Source organism: Bactrocera dorsalis, unplaced genomic scaffold (genome assembly GCF_023373825.1).
Source record: "Bactrocera dorsalis isolate Fly_Bdor unplaced genomic scaffold, ASM2337382v1 BdCtg296, whole genome shotgun sequence".
Taxonomy (NCBI): Eukaryota; Metazoa; Arthropoda; class Insecta; order Diptera; family Tephritidae; genus Bactrocera; species Bactrocera dorsalis.
The window spans coordinates 401-25000 of NW_026038347.1; the positions used below are offsets into that span (position 1 = coordinate 401).

A 24600-nucleotide genomic window follows, 5' to 3' on the forward strand; every position below is an offset into this window, starting at 1 on the left:
TTTGACGTTTCCATTAACATTCCTCGTAGTCACTTGTGTATTTTCCACCCCCAATTAGACTAGTTAATATCTCGCCAGATTACAAATGCACATATACACACACATATGTATGTACAAGATATAATGTTATATATGTAGTTGTGTGTGTGTTTCCCTCTATTTGCCTTTTTGTTAAACTTTATTGCATTCTTTGTTTTGTTACTGGTTTTCGCGTTCCCCCAACTTCCCGTCCTCTAGTTTCGTTCATTCATTGCACTTGAAACGAAAAAGTCGACGTGCCATTTGTGCACGTGGTGGAGGGGCGCAAGTGTCTCGCGTGCTTTCATCCCTAAAGCATTTGCGGTTGCAGTTGTGTTGAGGTCTTGCTCGTAATTACATACATACTTACGTGCTCGTATATATACATGTGTTTATATACATATATGTAAATTTGTTTCAGGCAAACGCACATGCGCCCGCATTTTTGGCATGTTTATCAGAAGCAGATATCAGTTAGTTACACACAACTATATACATATGTATGTATGTACATATAATTCATTGATATAAAAGTGAGCCAAGTTAGGCGAAGTTCGTTTCTGTTAAAATGGAACATACTATAGTATGTACATATGTGTTAGACTGAATTACCACTTCGTTGAACTTTCTTTTTCTCCTGAAAGAGTAACAACTACAAGCTCTGGTAGGGTCATAAGTAAATACTTTCTATTGAAACAAATCTAGTATATTTTTATTACAGCACAAGATAAAACACTAACATCGGCTGCACAGCAGCTATAATACCCTTCACGGGTATATTTATTTTAGCATGCTTCATTTCTTTTTTTATTGGCGTAGACACTGCTTAAGCGGTTATAGGCGAATTTACAGTAATTTTTGCTGCTTGGCGCCAATAGGAAATTCCAAACGAAACAAGGTCCTTTTCTACTTGGTCTTTCTAACGGAGTGGAAGTCAACCTCTTTCTTTGCTTCCCCCGGCGGGTACTGCGTCGAACACTTTCAGAGTTCGAGTATTTTTGTCCATTCGGACGACATGACCTAGCCAGCATAGCCGCAGTCTTTTAATTCGCTGTAATGTCATTATCGTGTAAATCTTCCGCAGACCCTTCTTTCGAAAACTCGTAACGTCGACTCATCAGATGTTGTCTCTGCACCATATAGCAGGACGGGAATGCCTTATAGGGTTTGGTTTTTGTTCGTCGAGAGAGGACTTTACTTCTCAATTGCCTACTCAGTCTTAACAGGTGATACGTTGGAAAGAGTTATTCTACGTTGGATTTCGAAGCTGTCATTATTGTTGCTGTTAATACTAGTGCCAAGATACGATAGATAAAATTATATACGACTTCGAAGTTATGACTGACAACAGTGACGTGGGAGCCAAGTCGCGAATACGACGAGTATTTTTTTGATGACAGAAGTTATTTCGTCTTGTCCTCGTACACTACAAAAACCATTTGCTTCGCTTTCTTATCCATTCTGGAGAAAGCAGAACTAATGGCGCGGTTTTTGAAGGAGAAGATATCAATATCTCTATTTTTTTCTGCAGGTCGAATTTTTTTCTTAAAAAGTTGATTGAAGAAGTCACACGAAAGGAAGTCTCCTGACGGAGCTTTTGGTATTGATCAGTTTACACAGCCGTATCGGTTTTGCGGGGATACCAAATTCAGTCATAGCGGCATAAAGGCAGCTCATTTTTGTGCTGTCAAAAGCAGCTTTGAAATCGACGAAGAGGTGGTGCGTGTCGACACTCTTTTCACGGCTATTTTCCAAGATTTGGCGATTGGTGAATTTCTGGCTAGTTGTTGATTTTCCAGGCATAAAGCCACACTTATAAAAACAGAACAAATGTTTTTTATCAGAAAAATCAATTTATTTTATTCAAAATAGTCTCCTTTTGCTTCAACACTGCTTTTTTGCACGGTCCAACAGCATGTCAAGGGTGTTTTAGCTCGTTCGCCGGTATGGCCGCCAGTATGTCGGTGCATGCCTTTTGAATGGCCTCTACGTCTGCATAACGCTTTCTTTTCATGGGCAAATGCATTTTTCCGTAAAGGAAGAAGACGCATGGTGCCATATTAGGTGAATACGGGGAGTGGTTAATGGTTAAAATGTGATTTTGGTCAAATAATCGTCCTTCGAATGTTGCAATTTTTGGTCGTCAGTCAATTTGTGCGAAACAAACCGTGCACACACCTTTCGTAAGCCCAAATGTTCGGTTAAAATGCGATAAATTGATGTTTTGGAGATGTTCAATTCCATTTCCATGAATTTCAATGATGAATTCGGCTGACTTTTGATGAATTCACGCACACGCACAGTTTCGATGGAATTACCGGTGATCACGAATTTTGATTGGCCCACATGTTGATTGTCATTTATGTGCTCACGACCGCTTTCAAAACGTTGAAATCAATAGACGGGATAGACAATCATCGCTATAAACTTGTTTCATCAATTGAAACTTTTCGGTAAAAGTTTTACGAATTTTAAAACAAAATTGAATGTTGGCTCTTTGTTCGAAGCTCATTTTCGCACCGATAACATAAACATACTGACACTTAAAATGCAATAACTTCACTTTCAATCAATGAAATGTCATGAAATTCTCACTGGACAATCGATAAAGATAGCAGATTCTAACGCATCGTCGACATATAAATGACACCACCAGGGGCGCTAGATTCCAAAAGTCCGGTTTACTTTGGAACCCACCTTGTATATAGGGTGGCCAGAGCGCTTGCTTTCATACCATAAAATATTATACATTATACAAATCAATTTCCAAACTGTAACGAAAAAAGCTTAAACTCTTCCCTTAGTGCGTTCATTCTTGAAAATTATGACTTGATTAAAGTATGTTGTTGAAGCTTGGAGCTTTTGTTCTTTAGTAGGTATACAAAAGGTGACTAGTTTCCATAGCATGCGCTCATAGGAGACCAAATTGGAATATTACTAAAAGGTTACTAAAAATTAACTAATTGATTGGGCTAGAAGTTTGGTTTTGACCGCGTTTAGACAAGTGAAAAAAGCAATACTAGCCGGTAAATTGATACTTGTTGTTGTTAGAATCTTCTAAGAATTCTTGAATTTTGTATATGGTGTTTTTTCTTCTTTAGAATCGACTGCAAAAAATTTGTTTAACGAGCTTCGGAACGGTCGCAAGTCGGTTTTAAAAGATCTACGCCTAGACGCTACAGTTTCCATGGAATGTATAGTCCAGTCATTATAGTAAGTTCACCTCGGAATTCGATATATCCATTTATATGTCTGTCATATCAATGGGTATATCGAATTCCGAGATTCTAACCTAATTTAAGCTTAAATGACTGGACTAGTAACGTAAAAAAAATTTACATGCGTTACTGACGCCGATTGAATGTGCAAGTTGGTGAGAGTGTAGGCATCTCAAAAGACCGGGTCGGTTATACTTGCATCAAGCATAATGGATATTGAATTTGCTCAGTCCTGACAACAATACATATTTTATGGGCTGAGTACCTGTCGGACTGCCTTTACATATCAGTTTGTTACTTACTTACTTGTACCTTCTGGCACTTAAAAAGATCTGATTAGATAAGATATTATAATAATAAAATTCTGAAAAATAGAATCAGAAATTCGTTTTGTTTTCAAGGAGCATCAAATTGAATACATTGTGCTGCTGCGTATCTATATCATGCACTTCAAATCCATTGGTCAATTTAAATACAATAATAATTAATTACAGTTCTATTAGTGGCTCCGCAAAGCTCCATTAAGAAATAATTTTCAAAATACTTTAGTTTCGTTTGAAGAGTAAAAGATTGTATGTGTTTGCATTACCATTGATGCTTGTAAGCCCTTACTATAAGTGGTTGTTCATTGCTTGATAAGACACCAGCGTACTTATCTAGACTATAGTAGAATTGTGCTTAAATAAGCTGGATCCAGTGGTCAATGCATCAGTTTTATTGCTTCTATAAGTGAAAAGACATGAAGGCAATCACTGTTATCTCCGCCGTTTTGTGCAGCTTTGTGCTGTTTCACTCTGCCTTAGCTCTTCCTCTTGAGGAAAATCGCGATATTACCATCGATGGGGCTATTCAATCGAATGCTCATGTCGAAGTTCCTGGATCGGTTGCCGAGGATTTACTAAAAGCTCTGATCGAAGCTTTTCAACAGATAAAGGTGTCTAAAGAGACTGCTGTTCAAGTCCAAGTATCCGTGCCAGACGATAAACCAGTTGGCGAAGTGAATGAACCGCAAGGCCGTGGAATTTCATGTAATCTGGGTGGAGCTCTCTGTAGTTCACACTGTGTTTTGTTGGGACATATCAGAGGAGGATATTGCAATTCCAGAAAAGTCTGCATATGCCGTTAAAAATAGAAACATGAGTTTAATCAATTATCGCGTGGAAAGGAAATTAGTTCCTACCTACATGTGTTTGTATGAACTTTAACTGACTTTCCATAACAAATTGTAATTGATTTTATGAAATATTAGTAATTTCAAAGCAGTTTTATTTTGTTTTTAACATTTTTAACACACATTTCACAATTTTGAGGTATATTGAGGTTGAAGAAGTTTGGATCCTCTCCATTCCATATCCACTAACCCATTTTCAGAATAACATCCTTCAAGGGGATCTGTAGGTCGATGATAATAGAAACTCGTGAAACAAAATGAAAAAACAAGGTCAAAAAGGTTTCGAAGTTCGGGTAATTAGAACGTGTCTTCAACTACATATATGTAACTGATTCAATCTCAATGCGCTGTGGGCGCTACTAAACAATATAATCCATTCTGATCCTATCAAGAACTACTGTTAGTTGGGAAATGACAGAGCTCGTAGTGACAACAGATACCCTTTAACGTCCTTCCATTGGCCAAAGAAATACATTTGCATTAATTAATGTTGACTAAATGGGAGAAGAGGCAGGACCAATCGGGAAAGGGAGCAGAAAGGGAGTCTATGACCTATAATATGAATAAACAACAGCTCATATGCCCATCCTTCATTATACTTGTATATCTTAAACATTACTCCAACTCATAACAGTGTATCTTTGTGCCTAAAATAGATAAAAATGAGAACTTGACCTAGCCCCCATTCAGGATTTGTCCGGAAACTAATAGGACTGAGTCGATTTAAAAAAATTTATTGAACCAATCGTTATAATTCTTTAAAAACTTTCAAAATAGGCTCCTTCTGCGTCGATGCAGCACTGCCAGCGCGATTTTCAAGCATTGAAGGCGTCACGGAAGGCATTGTCCGGAATAGCCTTGAAAGCTGAGGTGCATGCTGCTTGGATCCCCTTTCATCGCCTTTTCAGGCAAGGAAACAAAAAAAGTCCGCGGGGCCACATCTGGACTGTAGGGCGGCTGCGGAAACGTTGGGATGCCGGCCTTGGTTAAATAGCTGTTCACAAAAAAGGCGGTGTGAGCCGGGACGTTGTCGTGGCTCACAACAACTTTCAATCGACTGCGATGTATTGTCGGAAACGATTGACCCTTCGTTTGAGTCTCTTGAGGACTTCCACGTAAAACTTGGCGTTGACGGTTTGTCTAGAAGGAACAAATTCATGGTGGACGATGCCTTTGATGTCAAAAAAGACAATGAGCATCGTTTTCACTTTGGATTTGCTCATTCTTTCGGTCTTCATCAGCGACCTCTTCCTGACCTTCCAAAGAGGTCTGGTGCCACCGAAACACAACCCTTCTTGCTCAAGCAACATCTGGGTAAGCGTGCTTGATTATATCAAACGTCTCTGTTGCAAATTTATTGAATTTCACACAGTATTTAATCGCGCACCTCTGTTCTAACGAACGCTGCATTTTCGGCTTGCACCACTCACAAAAACACGTCGCCCGAAAAAGTTTGTCCTGACTCTCCAGGTGCTCGGAGACAACTGACCAGCCGCTCGTTCGTTAGCTAGGAACGTCCTCTACCAAATCCAGTCGGTGCGCGCTCGCACCAAAGTACAGCCACGGTGGAAGAAAATCAGTCCTATTACTTTCCGGACAAACCCTGTATAGCTAAAATCAGGGGTTTCGATAATATCCGGCTGTCTTTTCTCCATATGATGGGTGATTGTATGTGTGGTACCTTGGTAAAACTTGGGCATATTGTTTTAATGTATGGCATCTTAGTAGCATGCGTAGTAGTAGATAAAATCAGATCAATACTACCCCCAACTCCCGTATACTACATTTAATGATTTTAATTTTTCTAACAAATCTTATGCCGAATTTGTCAGCCATGTTTCCGATCCTTTGGTTGACTCCGAACTAAGCTCTTCCTTACTTGTTTTTGAAATACACTTTCAACATGATCATGCCTCTATATCTATACATATAGTATATTCATTGATGTTGGAGCCACCCACTATAAAGAGAATCAAGCTGATCGCATTGCGCTGGAAGTCGGCGTCAGCATATTCAAATATTCTATATTGCTGCATAATCTTACTTAAACGTAAAGTTGTTGGGGTAGCAGCTAGTAAATATTTTTTTTTAGCAAATTAGTCGATCGATTTTAAAAAATTTTAAGATCCCACTTTATTTAGAAATTTAGTGTAAAAATATTGTATGTTGCCTAAAATCTTGATTTAATTGATATATTCGTTATTTGTGTTTCGTTTTATTATTTTTTTCATACAAATATACAGTTTATTAGATGGCTACTACACATATTACATATTTAGTTATGTTTATTTTTTTCATTCGCTTATATTTTACATGCTAATATTACAATTAAAAAACAAGAAGCTTTAAACTTTTGAAACTTCATAGTTTAGTGGCAATGGCAGATTTTTTGTGTTCATTTTTGTTTATATAAACATTATAATTAACACTTGGGCAAGTACTTTTCGACTACATGTTATTATCGCTAGAAACTACAATGTGACCGTCATGTTGAAGATGAGCATTTTCTAGTACTCGTTAACTGGGTATATAGGTATTTTAAGGAATTCATAGCAATTGGTTACCAGTAAGGTTTTCTTTGTTCTAGGATTATTTTAAATTTGATAAAATATTTCGTTTGATTTTGTCGATTTTTGAGAGTAGTGTTTCATAAAGTTACTCAATAAAATTTACTTTAGTTATATAATGGTATATAGCTTTTGGGGAAGAACAAGATTAAGAACTGCTGCTTATGTTGAATTTTTTATACAAACTGTACATCTAGATACTCGTTGCAGCAAATTGCCAGCCTTGAGTGTTTGCATTGCGGGGCGTTGGAACTGTTCGTTGTTCTCAACTGTGACTAACCAAAAACTGGTCATGGTTTCGTAGAAATGGCAGTGACCCTTAGCGCCATTACATTCGATGAATGGGGTGGCGCGGAAATCTTCCAAACATGAACCAGGCGAAGCTAGTGCTTGACCACCGCCGCCATTACCAACAGCAGTGTGCTAAAATTGAAGAAGAGAAGATAAAGTAAGAAAATATGATAAATGTTGGTGTAGCAGTAAACATTACCATTACAAAACTGTAGCCTATCCATAGGCTTTCCCATCCGTTGGGACAATCAGGAATGGTTAAAGATTGGCTATGTACAGCGATTACATTCGCAGGTGCCTCGCAGACCACGCAACGCGATATGTATTTGCTGATCTCATTGTTATTGATGGGCATCATTGGTATAGGTGCGGATGTTGAAAGCCAGAACGTTTTATCGTTTCTCGAAGCGTAATTGCAAATATTGTTCTGACCACATGACATCACTGGCAGTGTAGAGAAGCGGCGCACGCATGAGCCGGCTGAGCCGAGCTCTTGGTTGTGAGCATAATCGTTACCATCTACATATAACATTGAGTAACCGGTCCATAGTTCAACTTGGCCGCTGGGACAACGTGGTATCTCTTCGGATTGACTGTGTTTAACAAGTAATATGCCAGTCAGGTAATCTTGTGCCGCTGTGCATGCCGCACCGGCTAGACCTTGTGGTCCAGGTTGGCCAGGAGCTCCATCTCGTCCTGGTAGACCAGTCAAACCTCTATCACCTTTTGGTCCGGGACGTCCTGTTTGACCAATTAGACCAGTCATACCGATTTCACCTTTCTCGCCTCGTTCACCTTGTAGACCAGTTAAACCACGTGGGCCAGGTGGTCCACGTTCTCCTTTTTGTCCGTCGTATCCGGGATGACCTGGTTCTCCTTTAGGACCTGGTGGTGGTACTAAACCTGGTTCACCCTTTTGACCAGGTGCTCCAGGTATACCATCGCGTCCATCTCGACCCTTAGGTCCAGTCAAACCTTTCTCACCAGGTGCTCCTACTGGTCCAGGTATTCCATCTAAACCTGGGTAGCCGCGATCACCTTTCATTCCATTGCGACCAACTAAGCCTTGCGGACCAGGCATACCTCGTTCGCCTTTGTCTCCCTTTTGCCCTTCAAAACCAGCCAAGCCTCGTTCACCTTTCGGACCGGGGAAGCCCATGTCACCTTTTTGACCGTTTTGACCAGGTAAGCCATCAGCACCGTCACGACCGGGCACTCCCATTACTCCTCGATCTCCCTTAGGACCTGATGGGCCCACTGGTCCAGGTAAACCAATTAAACCGGGCACACCTGCGAGACCAGGTAGACCCTTTTCGCCCTTCTGACCAGGTACGCCAGGAGCTCCTACAAACAATTATATTTTTATTTACATACGAATCGTATAGTTTATATTTCGTTACCTTCGCGTCCGTTTCTTCCGGATGCTCCAGGCAGACCCTTTTCTCCTTTGATTGCTGGTCCAGGTGCACCAGGTTCACCCATAAGACCTTGATCACCTTTTAATCCTGGAGCGCCATTCAAACCAGGCATACCCACTGCACCAGTTAAGCCACGCTCTCCCTTTTGACCAATTAAGCCAGGTAAACCTTGATTACCTTTGGGACCCACAGGACCTTGCAAGCCTTCAACTCCGAATTCACCCATTTCTCCTTTATCACCCTTAATTGTAATTGGCACTGCGTCACGTCCATTTTGTCCTGGGAAACCTCTTTCACCCTTGAGACCGGGAGCTCCAGCTAGACCAGGATAACCAGTAGCACCTTTATCACCTTTAAGACCTTCTGCACCTATGGGACCAGTATCTCCCTTGTCTCCTTTAGCGCCAGTATAGCCAATTGGACCAGGTGCACCTGGCTCACCAGGTCTTCCTTCCAAACCAGGAGCTCCTATGGCACCCGGTAAGCCCATTTCACCTTTATCACCTTTTGGTCCATTTAAGCCATTGAAGCCAGCATTGCCTTTTTCTCCAGGTTCACCATTAAGTCCGTCGATACCATCGCGACCACGATCTCCTTTGTCACCCTTCGCTCCAGGAAGTCCGTGAATGGGTATACCAGGGAAGCCTTTCTCGCCAGGAAATCCGGCTGCACCGGGACGACCTTCTTCGCCTCGCAAGCCAGGTAAACCAGGTTCTCCCTTTTGTCCTTTTTCAGCCGCATCACCAGGTAATCCTTGAGGACCATCGAAACCAGGTGCGCCTGTGGAACCTTTTTCTCCATCGAAACCAGGACGGCCATCAGTTCCAGGAGGTCCTTGCGGGCCAATATCACCTTTAGAGCCCATTAAACCAGGTGCTCCTGGAGGTCCTCTAGGTCCAGTTGCACCATCATTGCCAGATAAACCAACTTCGCCCTTGTCTCCCTTCATACCTGATATGAAATAAATAGGTTTTTTACAAAAATGTATCAATGTTTATACTATACAAAAGTATTTAATTTCTAAATTTAGAAGAAAACACCTACCAGGAATGCCCTCTGGACCAGGAGAACCACGCTTGCCTGGGGATCCAGGAGCGCCTGTAAAGCCTTTAGGTCCATCATTTCCTGGTGCTCCACGTTCACCCTTGATTCCAGGCATACCAACATAACCAGGATTTCCAGGTTCTCCTTTAGCTCCATCGCGACCTTGAACTCCATCTACACCAGGTTTTCCGGGGGGTCCAGGAGGTCCACTTGGTCCAAGTGGTCCCGTGTCACCCTTTGGACCAACAGGTCCAGTCTGTCCCGTTGGTCCAGGCAAACCCGCATCACCTTTATCACCAGGATAACCAATCGCTCCATCCGGACCTCGCGGCCCAATTGGACCAGAAATACCACGATCTCCTTTTTCACCAGACAGACCATCACGTCCTCGTGGACCAGGTGGACCAGCCAGAGCTATACCTTGTTCACCTTTTTGTCCACGCTCTCCATTTCGTCCAGGGGGTCCTCTTAGACCGTCTTTGCCAGGATTACCGGGGGCGCCCATAGCTCCAGGATTACCCTTTTCACCACGAGGGCCAGTCAAACCGCGTGGACCCACAGGACCTACTGGGCCTTGTGGACCTCTCTCACCTTTTTGTCCCTGTTCTCCCTGATCTCCCGTATCGCCAATTGGACCCATTGGTCCTGGCATTCCTGGTGCTCCTCGGTCACCTTTGTTTCCTTTAGCTGGTACTGTCAATGCGTCAGCGTCACAAGTTCCTGGGTCACCCTTCTGTCCAGGATAGCCTCCAGTTCCCTTGTCTCCCTTAATTCCGTCACGACCTGGTCGGCCTGGTTCGCCCTTAATGTCGATACCTGGAAGACCGTCAATTCCGTCGCGACCGGGATTACCAGGGGTACCATCTGTACCAGGTTGTCCAGCATAACCCTTATCACCCTTAGCACCTATTTCGCCTTTGGAACCACTTATTCCAGGCAAACCCGCCTCACCACGGTCACCCTTCAATCCAACTGGACCAGGGTAACCTCTATCTCCCTTTTCACCTTTCTCACCCTTTACAAGACTTAAGTCGATTATTGCATCTTTACCCGGAGGTCCTTCGGGACCAGGTAAACCGTCTCTGCCATCTTCACCCTTTAAACCGGGTGGTCCATCTTTACCAGGAATTCCATCAGCACCTCGTTCTCCAGGCGCACCGGTAGCACCAGGAGGACCACGCAAACCGGGTTCACCAGGCAAACCATCTAAACCGTGATCACCCTTATCTCCTTTAAAGCCGGCGGGACATTGTGAGCATTTGCCTCCAGCATCTCCTTTTGGACCCATATCTCCTTTCAGTCCGGGACTACCAGGTCGTCCTTGGTCACCTTTTTGACCAGGTGCTCCAGCGCGACCTGGAGATCCAGGTCGTCCATACTTAGAATCACCTGGTGCTCCAGCATTTCCTTTGAAGCCCCGTTCTCCCTTTTGTCCTTTAAGACCGGGGATACTGGATTGAATAATAAGAATTTAATTCTAAGTTTGAAAAATCGAAAGTTGTGTGCTTACCCGGGAGTACCATCATCACCTTTAGGACCCATTTCACCAATTCCAGGAAATCCGGGTTCACCTTTTTGACCTTCTGGACCTGGTGGACCAGTGTGCCCCATAGGTCCAACGGGACCTGATGGACCTGTACGACCGGCATTACCTTTTTCTCCTTTCTCTCCAGGAGGACCTTCAACACCGGGACGACCAGGTAAACCTAGGCCGCCCTTTGGGCCAGGGTAACCTTGTGGACCAGGAAGGCCATCAACACCATCCAATCCTTTAGGGCCGGGGGCACCAGTATAACCTCGGGGACCTTTAGGACCCGGTGCACCAGGGGAGCCTCGGCCACCGCCAGGTGGACCTGGAGGACCAAGTAATCCACGTTCACCAGGTTTTCCAGGACGTCCAGGTTCACCTTTGTAACCAGGTTTGCCAGGCAAACCATTTAAACCGGTCTCACCTCGATCACCTTTCTGGCCTGTTGGACCAGGAGGGCCGAAATTTCCTTGCCGTCCCTAAAAATGTGAACAAAAAATTTTCCATATTGTTAAATACTCGCTACAAGCCCAGCTTTTAAAAACTTACTCTTCCACCAGGACCACCAGGTAAACCTTTTTCACCTTTCAAACCGTCTCGTCCCATGTCTCCTTTTAATCCGGTTTCACCTTTCTTGCCAGGTAAACCTGGTTCGCCTTTTTCACCTCTCTCACCCTTTTCCCCAATAATGCTTTTCTCACCGGTTGAAGGTTTCACAGAAGCCGGTTCACCCTTTTCACCTTTATCACCCTTTTTACCGGGCTGTGGTGGTGCAAAACATGGCGCACCTTTGTCACCTTTTATACCGCGATCACCACGTGGACCTGGTGGACCATATGGTCCAGTATCACCACGATCACCTTTAGGACCCTGTTGACCTTCCGGACCAGGATTGCCCGAACGACCAGCAAAACCGGGTTCTCCCTTTTCACCTTTAGCGTAATCTCCATTTTCTTTTGCCGGCTCACCTTTCTCACCCTTAACACCTGGCTGACCTGGATAACCGCGTGGACCGGGCATTCCGCTAAGGCCTGGCAGACCAGTAAGTCCATCTTGACCATCACAACCGTCTTTACCAGGAGCACCCGTAGCACCGGGATTACCAGAAATACCTTGTACACCAGGCACACCAGGCATACCAGGAATACCGGGTACACCGCGTTCGCCTTTGTAACCGCGTGGACCTAATGGACCGGGATCGCCTTTTTGTCCTTTATCGCCAGGTGGGCCTTCAGGTCCTGGATATCCAGACATACCTTTAGGACCGGGTGGACCCGCTTCACCAGGGAAACCTCGATTACCCTTTTCAGCAAAACATTTCGGAATGCAACCCACTGTGCCGGATGTACAATTTCTTGGCGGTCCGTTTCGATTTGTTCCAACGGTATCTATTATCGCATAGCTGTCATCAATCGGTGTTCGCGGAGGCGTCGATTCATCTCTATAATGTTTTGGTGGACTATAAATTGCACCAGTATCGGCAGTTTTCCAAAATTGCTAAATCAATCAAAATGACATAAGATACAGAAATTAGAAAATGTTTTTTGCACAAATAATATTTTTTCCTACCGCATTCGCGCCTAGTAACGCTCCTGCTATTGTAGCGGCAAAAATAAGCCTAAAAGAAGAAGGTTCAGATTGTTAATTAAAGGAAACAGCGGCTTAGTAGAAGTAATCGGATATATTATATACGTTTAAGAGGGAATAACAAAAAAATATATATCTATTTGTACATAAATATATTCCTCTAAGAAAGTATTGAAGTGAAATTTGTATGCACTGAAGTTAAATTGTATTATTATACTCTGGCAACATGCCGGCTGTACACCTCAAACTAATCGGAATGACGTAACGAGTTGAATTCCAATTATCTGTCTCTCTATCCATCCGTTCGTATAAGCCAATAACTGAGGACACCAACCGCCAGTTTAGAACGTAATAAAAGCAAACCATTTCCACGCCCATATAATACCGTTCCCACGACAGTCGGGTCTACGTAACTGGAATGGACCCAGATTTTTATTTATACCAATTGTCGCAAATCTTGTATTCGATATTGGGGATCCCAGTGATGAGGCGCATCTGGTATTTGATGTAAAAAATCCGGCGTAGTACTTAATTGGTTTAATCATATCACAAATCCTAAAGCAACCAGATAGGCTGGAAGCACAACCCTTTATTTTCTCATTATACAGTAAAGAAGTGGATAAAATAGGGTTTTTTGTAAACTATTAAAAGTGAGATAACTCTCTAAGGAAAAGCAACAGTAGCGTTAAATTTAACCGTAAGAGGAGTACAGCAGGTTTGCATGAGAACCGGTTTAAAAACACCGGCAACTTTTAGGTGAAAACTATTTTATCAGCGATTATTCGATCAATTTGAATTAAATTTTGTGCAAAACATTGTCTTGATATCCTTATGTGATAGTTTGAAAATAGGATATATGTATATCACTCTACTTTTGGACTGTCTGCTTGTTCATCAGTCCGTCTGTACCTTGAGTAAAAATTGAGATATCTTGATAAATCTTGGTCTGCGGCTTCTTTAGTACAAAATAATTACGAGTTCGTAGATGGGCGTAATCAGACCACTGCCACGCCCACAAAACGGTATTAACCAAAAATCAATAAAGTGCCATAACTAAGCACTAAATTAAGATAAAAAAAACTATAATTTGGCACAGGGAATCGCAGTAGCAAGAGGCACGTAGAAGTAACAAATTTAAAAAAATGGGCATGGAACCACTTCTAATAAGTTTAATGTACTGTGATCAAAATGAATGAATTTATACTCCGCGTGTTTTTCGAATCGGAATTGTTAATGGCATCTATGCTAAATTTCACGTCAAAATATTCATTAGTATTTGAGATACGCGTCGTTTTGTGAGGCTCTAAAAGTGAATTCTTCGATTTTTACTGTGTCTGAATTTATTGAACAAAGAAGTGCGTTAATGCACCATCTCATACTGCATTGGTTATTCGATATCAACCACCGCATTCGCCTGATTTACCTCCGTATAACTTCTGGCTATTCAACCAATTCACATGACCACTCCGAGGACACCGTTTTGACTGAATTGAGGAAGCTGAATCGAAGAGAGAAGTGCTATGATGACTGGAAAATTCGTTGGCTTAAGTGTATTGCATCGGGAGGGAATTACTTTGCAGGAAATAAAATGAACAAAATTCACCTTTCAAGTTGATAACAGTAGTATCTGCTAAACCACTAAAGCTACAACAACCAAATTCGCTAAGCCCAAATATTATAAGAACTCCAACCCACAATATGAAAATGGATGAAATCGGGAGACAAACCCGCTCACTCCCCATATAACGGTACGGCGAAAAGTTACTAAAAGCGCGATAAATCAATAACTAAATACACCAGAGACGTTAAAAATTGCCTCCGAGATGGGAAAAAAAGCTTTATGGGAACCGGGGTAAAAAATTGGACGATGGAAGTGGCACTGCCCACTTTTTAACTAATGTCAGGATTTTCGAACATCCGGCAGACTTTACTCCATGTGATTGGTAATTGTATGAAAGGTACCCTAAACATTTTTTAGTATGTGGCATGATAATAGTTAATAGACGAAATTAGGTTTGTACTACCCCAACTCTCACATACTACACAAATTGGATTTCGCTTTTCTAGCAAACCTTATATCGAATATGTCGGTCAGTATCTGAGTTATGTACATATATGTACATATGTATAAATTGTAAATAGCTTGGTTTCCGGTCCTTAAGATATTTCCATGATTCTTGCAAGTTGCTAGAATATAATATGTTCGGTTGCACCCGAACTTAGCTCCTCCTTACTTGTTATATAAACAATTTATATATGATCTGAGCATGTGTGCTGACGATAGAATTTGCTGGTGTAGGGAAACTCGGGACATAAAGCTTTCATTTGAAATCCATGTTATGCTTTGCATGAATTTTAAGGTCTGATGTGAAATAGTTTCATTGAATCAGTTACAGAATAATACTGGAAATAGACACCAATAACTTCGAATTTGGGTATAGTTTCACCTACTTAGGCACTAGCTTTACAAATAAAGTCAGGCTTGAATTTAAAATATTGCCGATGAATAGTTTATAAATGTTTCATATGCCCCTCCTTCTATGTACACTCGGTTGGGTCTGCTATATGCAGGCGAGGGGTGACCACTAATAATAAAAACGCTGATCGTAACAGAAATGAAAACAGGACATATTTAGCCTCAATAGCATAATACTTAAGCAAAAGCTTTATAATTATTAAAGAAAGCTTTCAGATTTCATATTCGAACAAAATTAAACAGTGTAAAGACTAACACTTAGACTTGTGTGATTTGTATAGACCTCTCTATATGTATGCATGTGTGCGAGTGGAAGTCGAAGCACAAACATATTTGAATATCTCATGTACATAAATAATCAGAAGAGCGCATTGCTTTGTTGTAGGCAATGAGATGAATATCGGGCTTATTGAAAGAGAATTAAACAAAGAGATACTCGTATGTATATTTAAGAGACTTTACTTTGCGACTAGTCATAGACGTGTTAACAGTAAAAATTCGCAAACATAATGTATTTCAATTATCCTAAGTGCTAAAAAGGCGATTGAGAACACAAATTATGCGAAAAATGGTTGTATTTGAATAATAAGCCTGTGAAACGGTGCTAAAACTTGGAATGTTTTCTACCTTTGTTGAAACATTGTAAAAATGCTTAAACCTAAATTTCATTCCTAAATTCGTGTATTACTTTTTTTCGATTTTGAGTACTAAAAAATTTATAAATTTATTATTTCTTGGTATTCGTTAAGTTAAGCGAGTTTCAGTTCGAAATGTTGAGCAAATAAGCAGTGCTTTGCGTTTAAAAAAATCTTCAAAGCAAAACAAAGATGTTTAAGATTTTATTTGACATTTTTAATTATATTCGCCTGCAAGAGAGACATTACAGCCCACTTTTGTCTAATGAAGATCCAGACGATGGTATTTCTTGTGCGCGTTTCTAACCGGATGTATCGATAACCAGATGTCTGTTCAAGATTTAACGCCAGCAAGTAAAGTTGATGAAATCAATTGTAACGCCATCAGTTAATTCAGTTTAAATTAATAAATAAAAAATACTAATAATAAGAAAATTAAAAATATTTTTTTTTCTTTAATTTTATTTATATAATTCGCGTTTTGCCGACGGAATATCAATTTCGGGAGGATTGAGATTATTTTGTAAAATACGCTTATAAGTCTATTTATGTTGGATAATATAGAAAGTATTATTTTTGAGATATATTTATTATAAAGGTACATAATTTTACTAATTTTTTTTTTTATAAGATAAGGTTTTCGTGCTAAAATATTAATAGCTAATTCATTTTATGAAGAAAATATTACATTAATTCCTTATATTTTAAAATCATTTTCAATTTCTTTGATTTAATTTAATTTAATTTTATTTTATTTTATTTTGTTTTATTTTATTTTATTTTATATTGTTTTATTTTATTTTATTTTTTTTTTTTTATTTTATTTTGTTTTATTTGATTTAATTTAATTTTATTTTAATTCATTTTATTTTATTTTACTTTGTTTTATTTTATTTTATTTTATTTTATTTTATTTTATTTTATTTTATTTTATTTTATTTTTTTTTTATTCTAATTTATTTTATTTTATTTTTCATTTTACATATTTTTTTATTCAATATTTATGAGCTATAATATATACAAATTTTTTTTTCACATGTGCAAAATATTCGCAGTTATTACTTAAAAATTAGCAACCATTGTTTGTAGTAGCTTAGACAGGGCTAAGTTGGCACTTACCGCTTCCAGTGGGGCTCCATCATGCCCAACGCTCAATGCACGCGCTCCTTTCTCACTTTATCCAACTTTTTTAATTAAACAGTCAACAGCCTTAAAAAATAATATAAACATTTATAAGATTTACGAAAAACAAAAATTAATAAATAATTATTTAACGAAATTTTTTAATCAAGCAAACAACACAAGAAGCACAGTAAAATTTACAAATAATTTTTTGGCACATTTTTCCAATTGAACACTTTTTCGTGGTATTAATTTTTTATAAAAAATAATTATTTACTTTTTAATCGTTGCCACTTAGTTCAGTTCGTAGATTTAATTAAAAGTAATAATAAAGTAAAAAACAACTAAATATAAAAAAGTCCACGTATTTATTTATCGTTTATTAAACATTCATTTATTTGGCTAATATTATTTTTTTTTTTTTTCGTTTAACTACATAACGAACGGAATAGGAAACACGAAACTATTCAAAATTAAAAAATAAGGCGAATTTATTCTGCCTCAAACCCCATCAACCCTGGCGCGTTGTGCGGGTACGACGGGCTTCCTAAAGCGATCTAACACTATGGATCGTCTGGAGCGGACTGAATGCTCGACTTGCCGACGCAGCTAGACGAGCATAATTCCCGCAAACGCAGCAAACACCAACACCACCACCAATACAAACAATCACAAATGAAGAAACAAAACACAAGAAAGAATAAATGTACGACAAATGAAGACACAAAGTGCCAGTGGCGCACCAGAACTAGAAGCAGCCACTTACTTTAGAAGGCAACACTCGACTAATTATAGTATAACTTCCAGCCAACGGCAAACGTCCACTAGCCGCCCGCCAACCAAGCTGCCACATACTCAATCACATCGTACACTATATACGGTATATGTATGATAATACTGCGCATGTGTGTGTGTGTCCACACGGGATTGATAGCATAATATGTGTGAGAGTCGCAGTTCACACGGACTGTACGAGAAGATGGAGAGCTACGCCAGTAAGTGATAAGCTTTATTCACGATCAGCTTTTCATAAGTACATGTACAACACATACAAAAGATGTGCGCTCGGCTACACCGATTGTGCCAGACCATTGGTTGGCACATTATGTTTGCGCCGATCTTGCGACATGCCACCCATTCATGACAGCACCGACGTGCCGGCATATCCGTCGTGTGCAAATATATGTATATGCATAGGTACTTAGTATACACCACTACATTGAATATGTTATGTAGTTACATATACATGACATATATAACATATATATAAGTATATCTGCGCAGGCTTTCAGCGATAAAGCTTGTAACTAAACAGCCATATCAAATTTGAGTTCATTCGTGTTTATGTATGTATGAGTGTGGCAATTTTTTTGATTTCTTTGTTTTTTTGGAACGGATGGAGTTACGCAAAAGGACGGGGTGTCCATGCAGACGAGTATTTTGCCATTTTAACCTGGTCTCTTGTTCAACCTATGAACGTAAGGAATGGATAGAGACTATGAACTTCGGGAGCTGAATTCTGTCAAATTACTTATCCGTTTTAAGACAATCATCTGAGTTTGTGAAATCCGATTTTTTATACCCTAAACAGTGTATATTAAGTTTGCCCGAAAATTAAACACCTAGAAGGAAACAACAGGGTGCATTAAGTACATACATATGCATATACAAATGGTCAAAGGGACAAACTGAATCGATTTAGCCATGCCCAACCGTCAAACCATGTTGCGAACTAGTCTGTTAAGTTTGAGCTGTCGAACAAACTGTTCGCTCCAAATTAGGTTCCTGTTAATTGACAATATATTCACGAAATTTGGCATACATTTTTTTTCATACAAACTGTTCGATGAAAAATACGATAAAGATCTTTTTATAACCTTTTAACTATAAGAAATGCACCTGCGAAGGGTTAAAAAGCAGACAAATTAAACGCTTCTCTTGTTCAACATATGGGTTTCTGAACATTTTATTATTCTACAGAACTATTTCGAAATTGCTGCCAGAATTCCTCCATTCATGAACCGGCGAGTCAAGCCATAGAGACCCCTCGACATTATCGCATTCCATTATAACATTACAAGGGAGAGTAATGAGAAATTATATAAACTCAATATCAGAGACACGTCCTCAAACTGTTTAACAATACCAATTAATATTTCGCGCACTTCTCTCGACTTATGGTCAACATAATCGTCCTGAGCGTACTATTCGCAACACCATCACCCATCTTGAGGCCCAGTATTCATTATTGGATAATATTCGACCGAATAGACCACGTCCAGCACGTAGTGATATATAGCAGCCGTAGGTAAGAAAAGAAGTTTGTGAAAGAACTGAAGCCGCTCGGCCCTTCCAAGTGACATCGTTTCACACTGTGGACTCTTGAAAAGTTCCAAGAAGATCCTACCTTTTCGAGCTAAATTTTGTTCAGCATTGAGGCCCATTTCTGACTCAATGTTCTTTTCGTTTTGAGCCGGTCGATTGGCCACCAAGATCGTGTTATATCACACTATTTGAGACGTAATCGCGGCCAAAACTTGAAAGAGTTAATATCTAAAAATTAAATATCAAAGAATGCTCTTTTTAATGATAACAAACATTTCCAATAAAAATTTCAAGCTTTTATGCTTTTTCTTTAGTACTTGAAAAAATAAATTAACTTAACTTCTTCAATCAAGACCTTGTAAAATTTCATTTAGATCAGTTGAGTGGTTCGCGAAAAATCTTTGAAAACGGATTCTGAAAATATAAATAGTTTAGAGAAAACTTCGTTTAAAGATTTAAGTGACTATACTATACATAAAGCAACTCGAGCCTGCAACTTTTCAAGGCCGTTTCTTCAAACTATAACTGCAATAACTTGTGCAAACAGGCCAATATTTTAGCGATTTCATATAATTAAATAAGACAATGAAAAAAAATTATTTTTTGAGTCGTGAAACCCATGTACGTACCTTTCAAAAACCACTTGCATCATTATCAAATTCAATACTTTTCAATTCAAATTTCTTAACATCCGATATCGAAGACGTTTTGATTACCTTTTGCCATTGGTTTTGATAACATCCAGTTATAACCAATTAAATATCATTTAATTCATTAAAAGCTCAATTACAAGGAAAATTGGGAATTATTTATATAATTTCCTTAATTGAGAATTTTCTTAGTTGGAAAATTTTGCATAAATTTGCTTTTAATTAACTATTACTTGTATAGTTAGTTAATGGTGTTATTTTAAGGCAAGTAGAGTGAGAACAATTGAGGCTAACATTCTTCAAATTCTCTTAATTGCTAATCAAAAATAATTAACTTTACAGTTTGGGAACTTTTTTGTAAATTTATTTTCTGCCATTTGCATCCAATAGAAATACAAGGTAAGCAGATCATGTATCAGCTTCAAGCAAGATATGGTCGGATGAAAACATGCCAGATGATTGGAACCTAAGTGTGCTATATACAATTCACAAAAAGAGGGATAAGTATCCTTAATATCACACATAAGGTCTTATCGAGCATAAGCCGTGAAAAGAAGATCGATACACACCACATCTTCGCCGATTTTAAAGCACGAAAAGTTACTTACTCCATGCCGCTATGTTTCAACTTTATATCCCTGCAAAGCTTATACGGTTGTGTAAACTGACATTGAGCTACACCAAAAGCTTCATCAGGATCGGGAAGGATCTTTCCGAGCCAATCGATACTAAACGAGAGTTCAGAGGCGACTCCCTATCGTGCGACTTCTTCAATCTACTGCTGAAGAAAATAATTTGAGCTGCAGAGCTGAATAGAGAAAGCACAATTTTCTACTAAAGTTGTACAGTTGTACAGAGTTGGCGTATGCCGATGTGCTTGATATCATTGGCCTCAACAACCCCGCCATAAGTTCTGTTTTCTCCAGAATGGATAAGGAAGCGAAGCAAATTGGTATGATAGGGAACAATGGCAGGACGAAATATCTCCCATTAACAAACAAACAGTCATGGCATTTGCGACTAGGCTCACACGGAACTGTTGACAGTCATACCAGTATCAAGCACAACAACAATATCAGCCTTGAAATCTAACGCAGAATAACTCTTGCCAACAGCTGCTAATTTGGTATCTCTCGACGAACGAAGACAAACTTTACAAGTCCCTCATTATTTCCGTCCTGCTATATGGTGAGAAACATTATCTGATCAGTTGACCTTATGCGTATTCAAGAGAAAGGCTTTGCGAAAGATGTGTGGTCCTTTGCGGATTGGCAACGGCGAACACCGCAGTCGATAGAACGATGACTTCTACGAGATATACGACGACATTGACACAGTTCAGCGAATCAAGAGACAGCGGCTAGCGGTTAGGATGAAAAGCTCGGGTGAAAGAGAACACTTCAACTTTGAAGGTTTTTGATACAGCACCCGCCGGTGGGAGCAGAGGAAGAGAATAACTGTACTCCGTTGGAGAGATCGGGTCAAGAAAGACCTGGCTATACTTGGCATCACGATATGAGCGGTGTCTAAGCCAATAAAGAAGTAGAAGAAATTGAAATACATCTGGGTTATACCTAGATACTTGTATAGGGGTATAACCTTCATTGATAAGCATCATTTATGATTATATACATACTTCCCAGTACTTCGATACTAAAATATGGTAGCAATCATTGAGTAGCATATTGTCATACGCATATTTTTCTCAATCTTATAACAAAAAGTTAGATTTACCAGGTCTGCAAGGTTCGAAACTAAATTTGATTTCCTGAAGTGCGTTCGCTAACATTGCTTATCTCAAGCATACAACAAAAACCATGAGTCTCTCGGGTACAATCAACAATGAAATTGAACTTTTGACCTACTGACGGCAATTTGGAGTACCTAATCGCAAAACCTTGCCTAATTTTAGAATTGATGTCCACTTTAAATCGTAGTATTTCACAAACATGTGTGCATACATATATATGTGGGCATGTTTATCAAGGCCTCCCAAAATCAAGCTTTGTAAGTAACACCAGTACAGAATATTTAAGAAAAACAAGTTTGCCAAGCGCAACACACTTGGAAGCAATATCAGCATAAATGCTCGTTGTTTGGGCTTAAATCGAACATAAAAAATAAGTCAAATTAAGTATGTAAGTTAAATCTCTTCACGCGACACAATTTCGCAGGGTTGTGCTGTGAACGGAAATACGCAGCAACATCCGCCTTATCAGCAGATTCGAAAACCTTCAAATAATCTCGGAAGAAACTTTACTGCTCGGTTTTGTAATAGCCAAGCGCCGACGTGCGTAGCTTAAAGACGTAGGGGGGCAAAGAGTTGCGGCTGCCGGGCAACTATGCAAACTTACAACCACATCTTGGATGCTAACTAAGTTTCAAAACCCATTTCACGATTTCCGTGCTCCAAGGCAATCGAATGAGGCGCGCACGTCCGATCTAAAATCCTCAATAATTTTACACACACATACAAGCAAAAGCGCGCGCAGCCACACTGCGGCGGGCACCAACACAAACGCAAACAGCAATGCACGCACACATATGCAGCTATCTCCGGCTGGTGCAGGCATATTCGCGCAAGCTGCCCTACTGCCAGCCGAGACTTGCTGAGAGCACTCGGGCACACGACCACTAATGCATTGGCGGTAGGTTGCCACTGTGTTGGTGAGTTGAATTGCTTGCGCGCATACGGATTTTGGAGCAGCATGAAAATCCGTCGATTGCCGCGTGTTTAGTACCACTTCGAACGCTTGTCGGTCTCCATGTGGGGAGAGTGCTCGACGACCGATCATCGAGACAGATTTTCAGCAGCTCGCAGCGACTGGATGTAACGCCGCTCAACGGCATAAACGTCGTGCGCCTCCGTTCATTCCGTTGTCGTAGTTATAGTCGTAGTCTTCGTTTTAGTTTTGAATAAAATAAACTTTCAAAAACGGTTCGTTTTAATATTTAATTCAATAAAACGAATTTTCCAAATTCGATAAATTTAAGTTGGAGTTGTGCAAAGAGCTGCTCACAGTGCGACATTCCTCAGAACATTCTAATTATTAAGTGCAACTGCCGATAGACAGATAAAATCCAAAATTACTTCGATAAATTGTTGTGTTGCAGCGGCTAAATGCAAATAAACTGTTGCATAGTTTAAGAACAATATTGAGCAGTTATTTATTCTTGCCACGTTGCAATAGTGTTGGCTGTGTTGCCGCACGTCCATTGGGTCTGTGGCGTTGGAAGTGTGGAGTCGTGACTTATTGGCATCTAATCGAAGCATAGGAATCATGAAGTTGCCCAGAGGCCATCTAGGTCTCTTGGGTGGTGGCGCCCAACGGCGATTGACGCACACTTATGTGTGGTCGCTGATCTTCGCAATGTACCTGATTGCCTTCGTGGAAAATGACTACAGCTTTGCTGATGCGAGGGTAAGTAAACAAGATGTTTTAATGGTGTATAAGGCGATAATTTAACTGTGACAGCAGTAATGTGTCCCCTTAAAAAGTAAACAATCAGTAGCGTAATTCTTGATATTAAATATTATAATAATATTCAAAATTAATTTTAACACACATTTTTTTAATTAAATCAAAAAAATCAATAGTTCAACAATGCATACATATATCGATAAGCATAACCTAAATTTTGTTAGAATACTTACTGCCCAACTATTAAAGGAATAAGTGCCATGACCCACAAAACCTGTTAATACTATAAGTACGCTAAAACAGTCAATTAATATTTTTGATTTGGTATTACCTGCGCCGATCATACATACTCTAACATATGTCAGCTGAAATCGGTTCAAAAATAAAAAAAACGTTAACTTCGGTTGTACCGAAGCTATAATACCTTTCACAAGTGCATTTATTATAGCATAAAGGGTATAAAACGATCTTATTCTTGATTTTGATCGGCCAGTTTGTATTGCAGATATATGCTACAGTTGTCCGATATGAACAATTTGTTCAGAAATTGTCGAGTTTCCTTGGACAATAATCTGTGCCAAATTTAGTGAAGATATCTCGTTAAATAAAAATATGTTCCGTACAAGGACATGTATTTTATGGTTCAGTGTCTATGACAGCCATATGTGATCACCTATATGCTATATAGAGTCCTACCAGTTTGTTTAAACAATATACAGATAGGCGGGTATGGCTGAATCAACTTAGCTCATCATGCTGATCATTTATAAAGGGTGTTTTTAGACATGTGGTTAGAAGAAATAATACCATATACCATAATTTAATTTTACGACCAAGAATTCAGCCTTATTATAAAGATAAGGCTTTGCCACTATGTTTTAAAAATGATTTCGACCAAGTGAACGCTACGGTTGGCTCGAATAAGTTCCACCCGAATATTCTATTCCAAGGCGTCAATCATCTCAGTCAGTCAAGCGACTTCACATAACACGACAAAAATATGCCAACGGTGTTAAATGGCACGATCTTGGAAGCCACGTTAAAGACTCACGACGATAGATAATGTTCTCACCAAAAGTTTTCTTCAATAAATTGATGGTTTTGTTAGCAGTATAGCATGTAGCACTG

At 39.7% G+C, this 24600-nt stretch overlaps 1 protein-coding gene and 1 long non-coding RNA gene across 4 annotated transcripts; one reads left to right on the forward strand and one right to left on the reverse strand.

Annotated features, from left to right (window-relative positions):
* Positions 1 to 4360: 4360 nt before the first annotated feature.
* LOC125780232 (uncharacterized) lies at positions 4361 to 6993 on the forward strand. Its single transcript, XR_007423680.1, has 2 exons — positions 4361 to 5721; positions 5780 to 6993. It is a non-coding gene; the product is annotated as an uncharacterized LOC125780232 (long non-coding RNA).
* LOC105223909 (collagen alpha-1(IV) chain) lies at positions 6603 to 17864 on the reverse strand. 3 transcript variants are annotated; one of them, XM_019989436.3, is made up of 9 exons: positions 17842 to 17864; positions 17073 to 17162; positions 12825 to 12873; positions 11805 to 12752; positions 11238 to 11734; positions 9728 to 11178; positions 8666 to 9634; positions 7465 to 8609; positions 6603 to 7397 (listed from the first exon to the last, which is right to left on the reverse strand). In XM_019989436.3, the coding sequence occupies exons 2-9, from the start codon at positions 17093 to 17095 to the stop codon at positions 7137 to 7139; spliced, it is 5343 nt and encodes a 1780-aa protein (XP_019844995.1). In that variant the 5' UTR covers positions 17096 to 17162; positions 17842 to 17864; the 3' UTR covers positions 6603 to 7136. The 3 variants fall into 3 exon arrangements, with proteins under 3 accessions (XP_019844995.1, XP_029405137.1, XP_011200101.1); XM_029549277.2 differs by having other exon boundaries at positions 17819 to 17857; XM_011201799.4 differs by lacking the exon at positions 17842 to 17864 and adding an exon at positions 17353 to 17784.
* Between the last annotated feature and the right edge of the window lie 6736 nt (positions 17865 to 24600).

Coding starts and splice junctions, on each gene's coding strand:
- LOC105223909 (XM_019989436.3), bottom strand. CDS start 17,095: ATGATGGAGCCCCACTGGAAGCG. Junction 12,874..17,072: donor ATGGAGCCCCACTGGAAGCG/GTAAGTGCCAAC, acceptor TTCTTCTTTTAG/GCTTATTTTTGCCGCTACAA. Junction 7,398..7,464: donor TAGGCTACAGTTTTGTAATG/GTAATGTTTACT, acceptor CTTCAATTTTAG/CACACTGCTGTTGGTAATGG.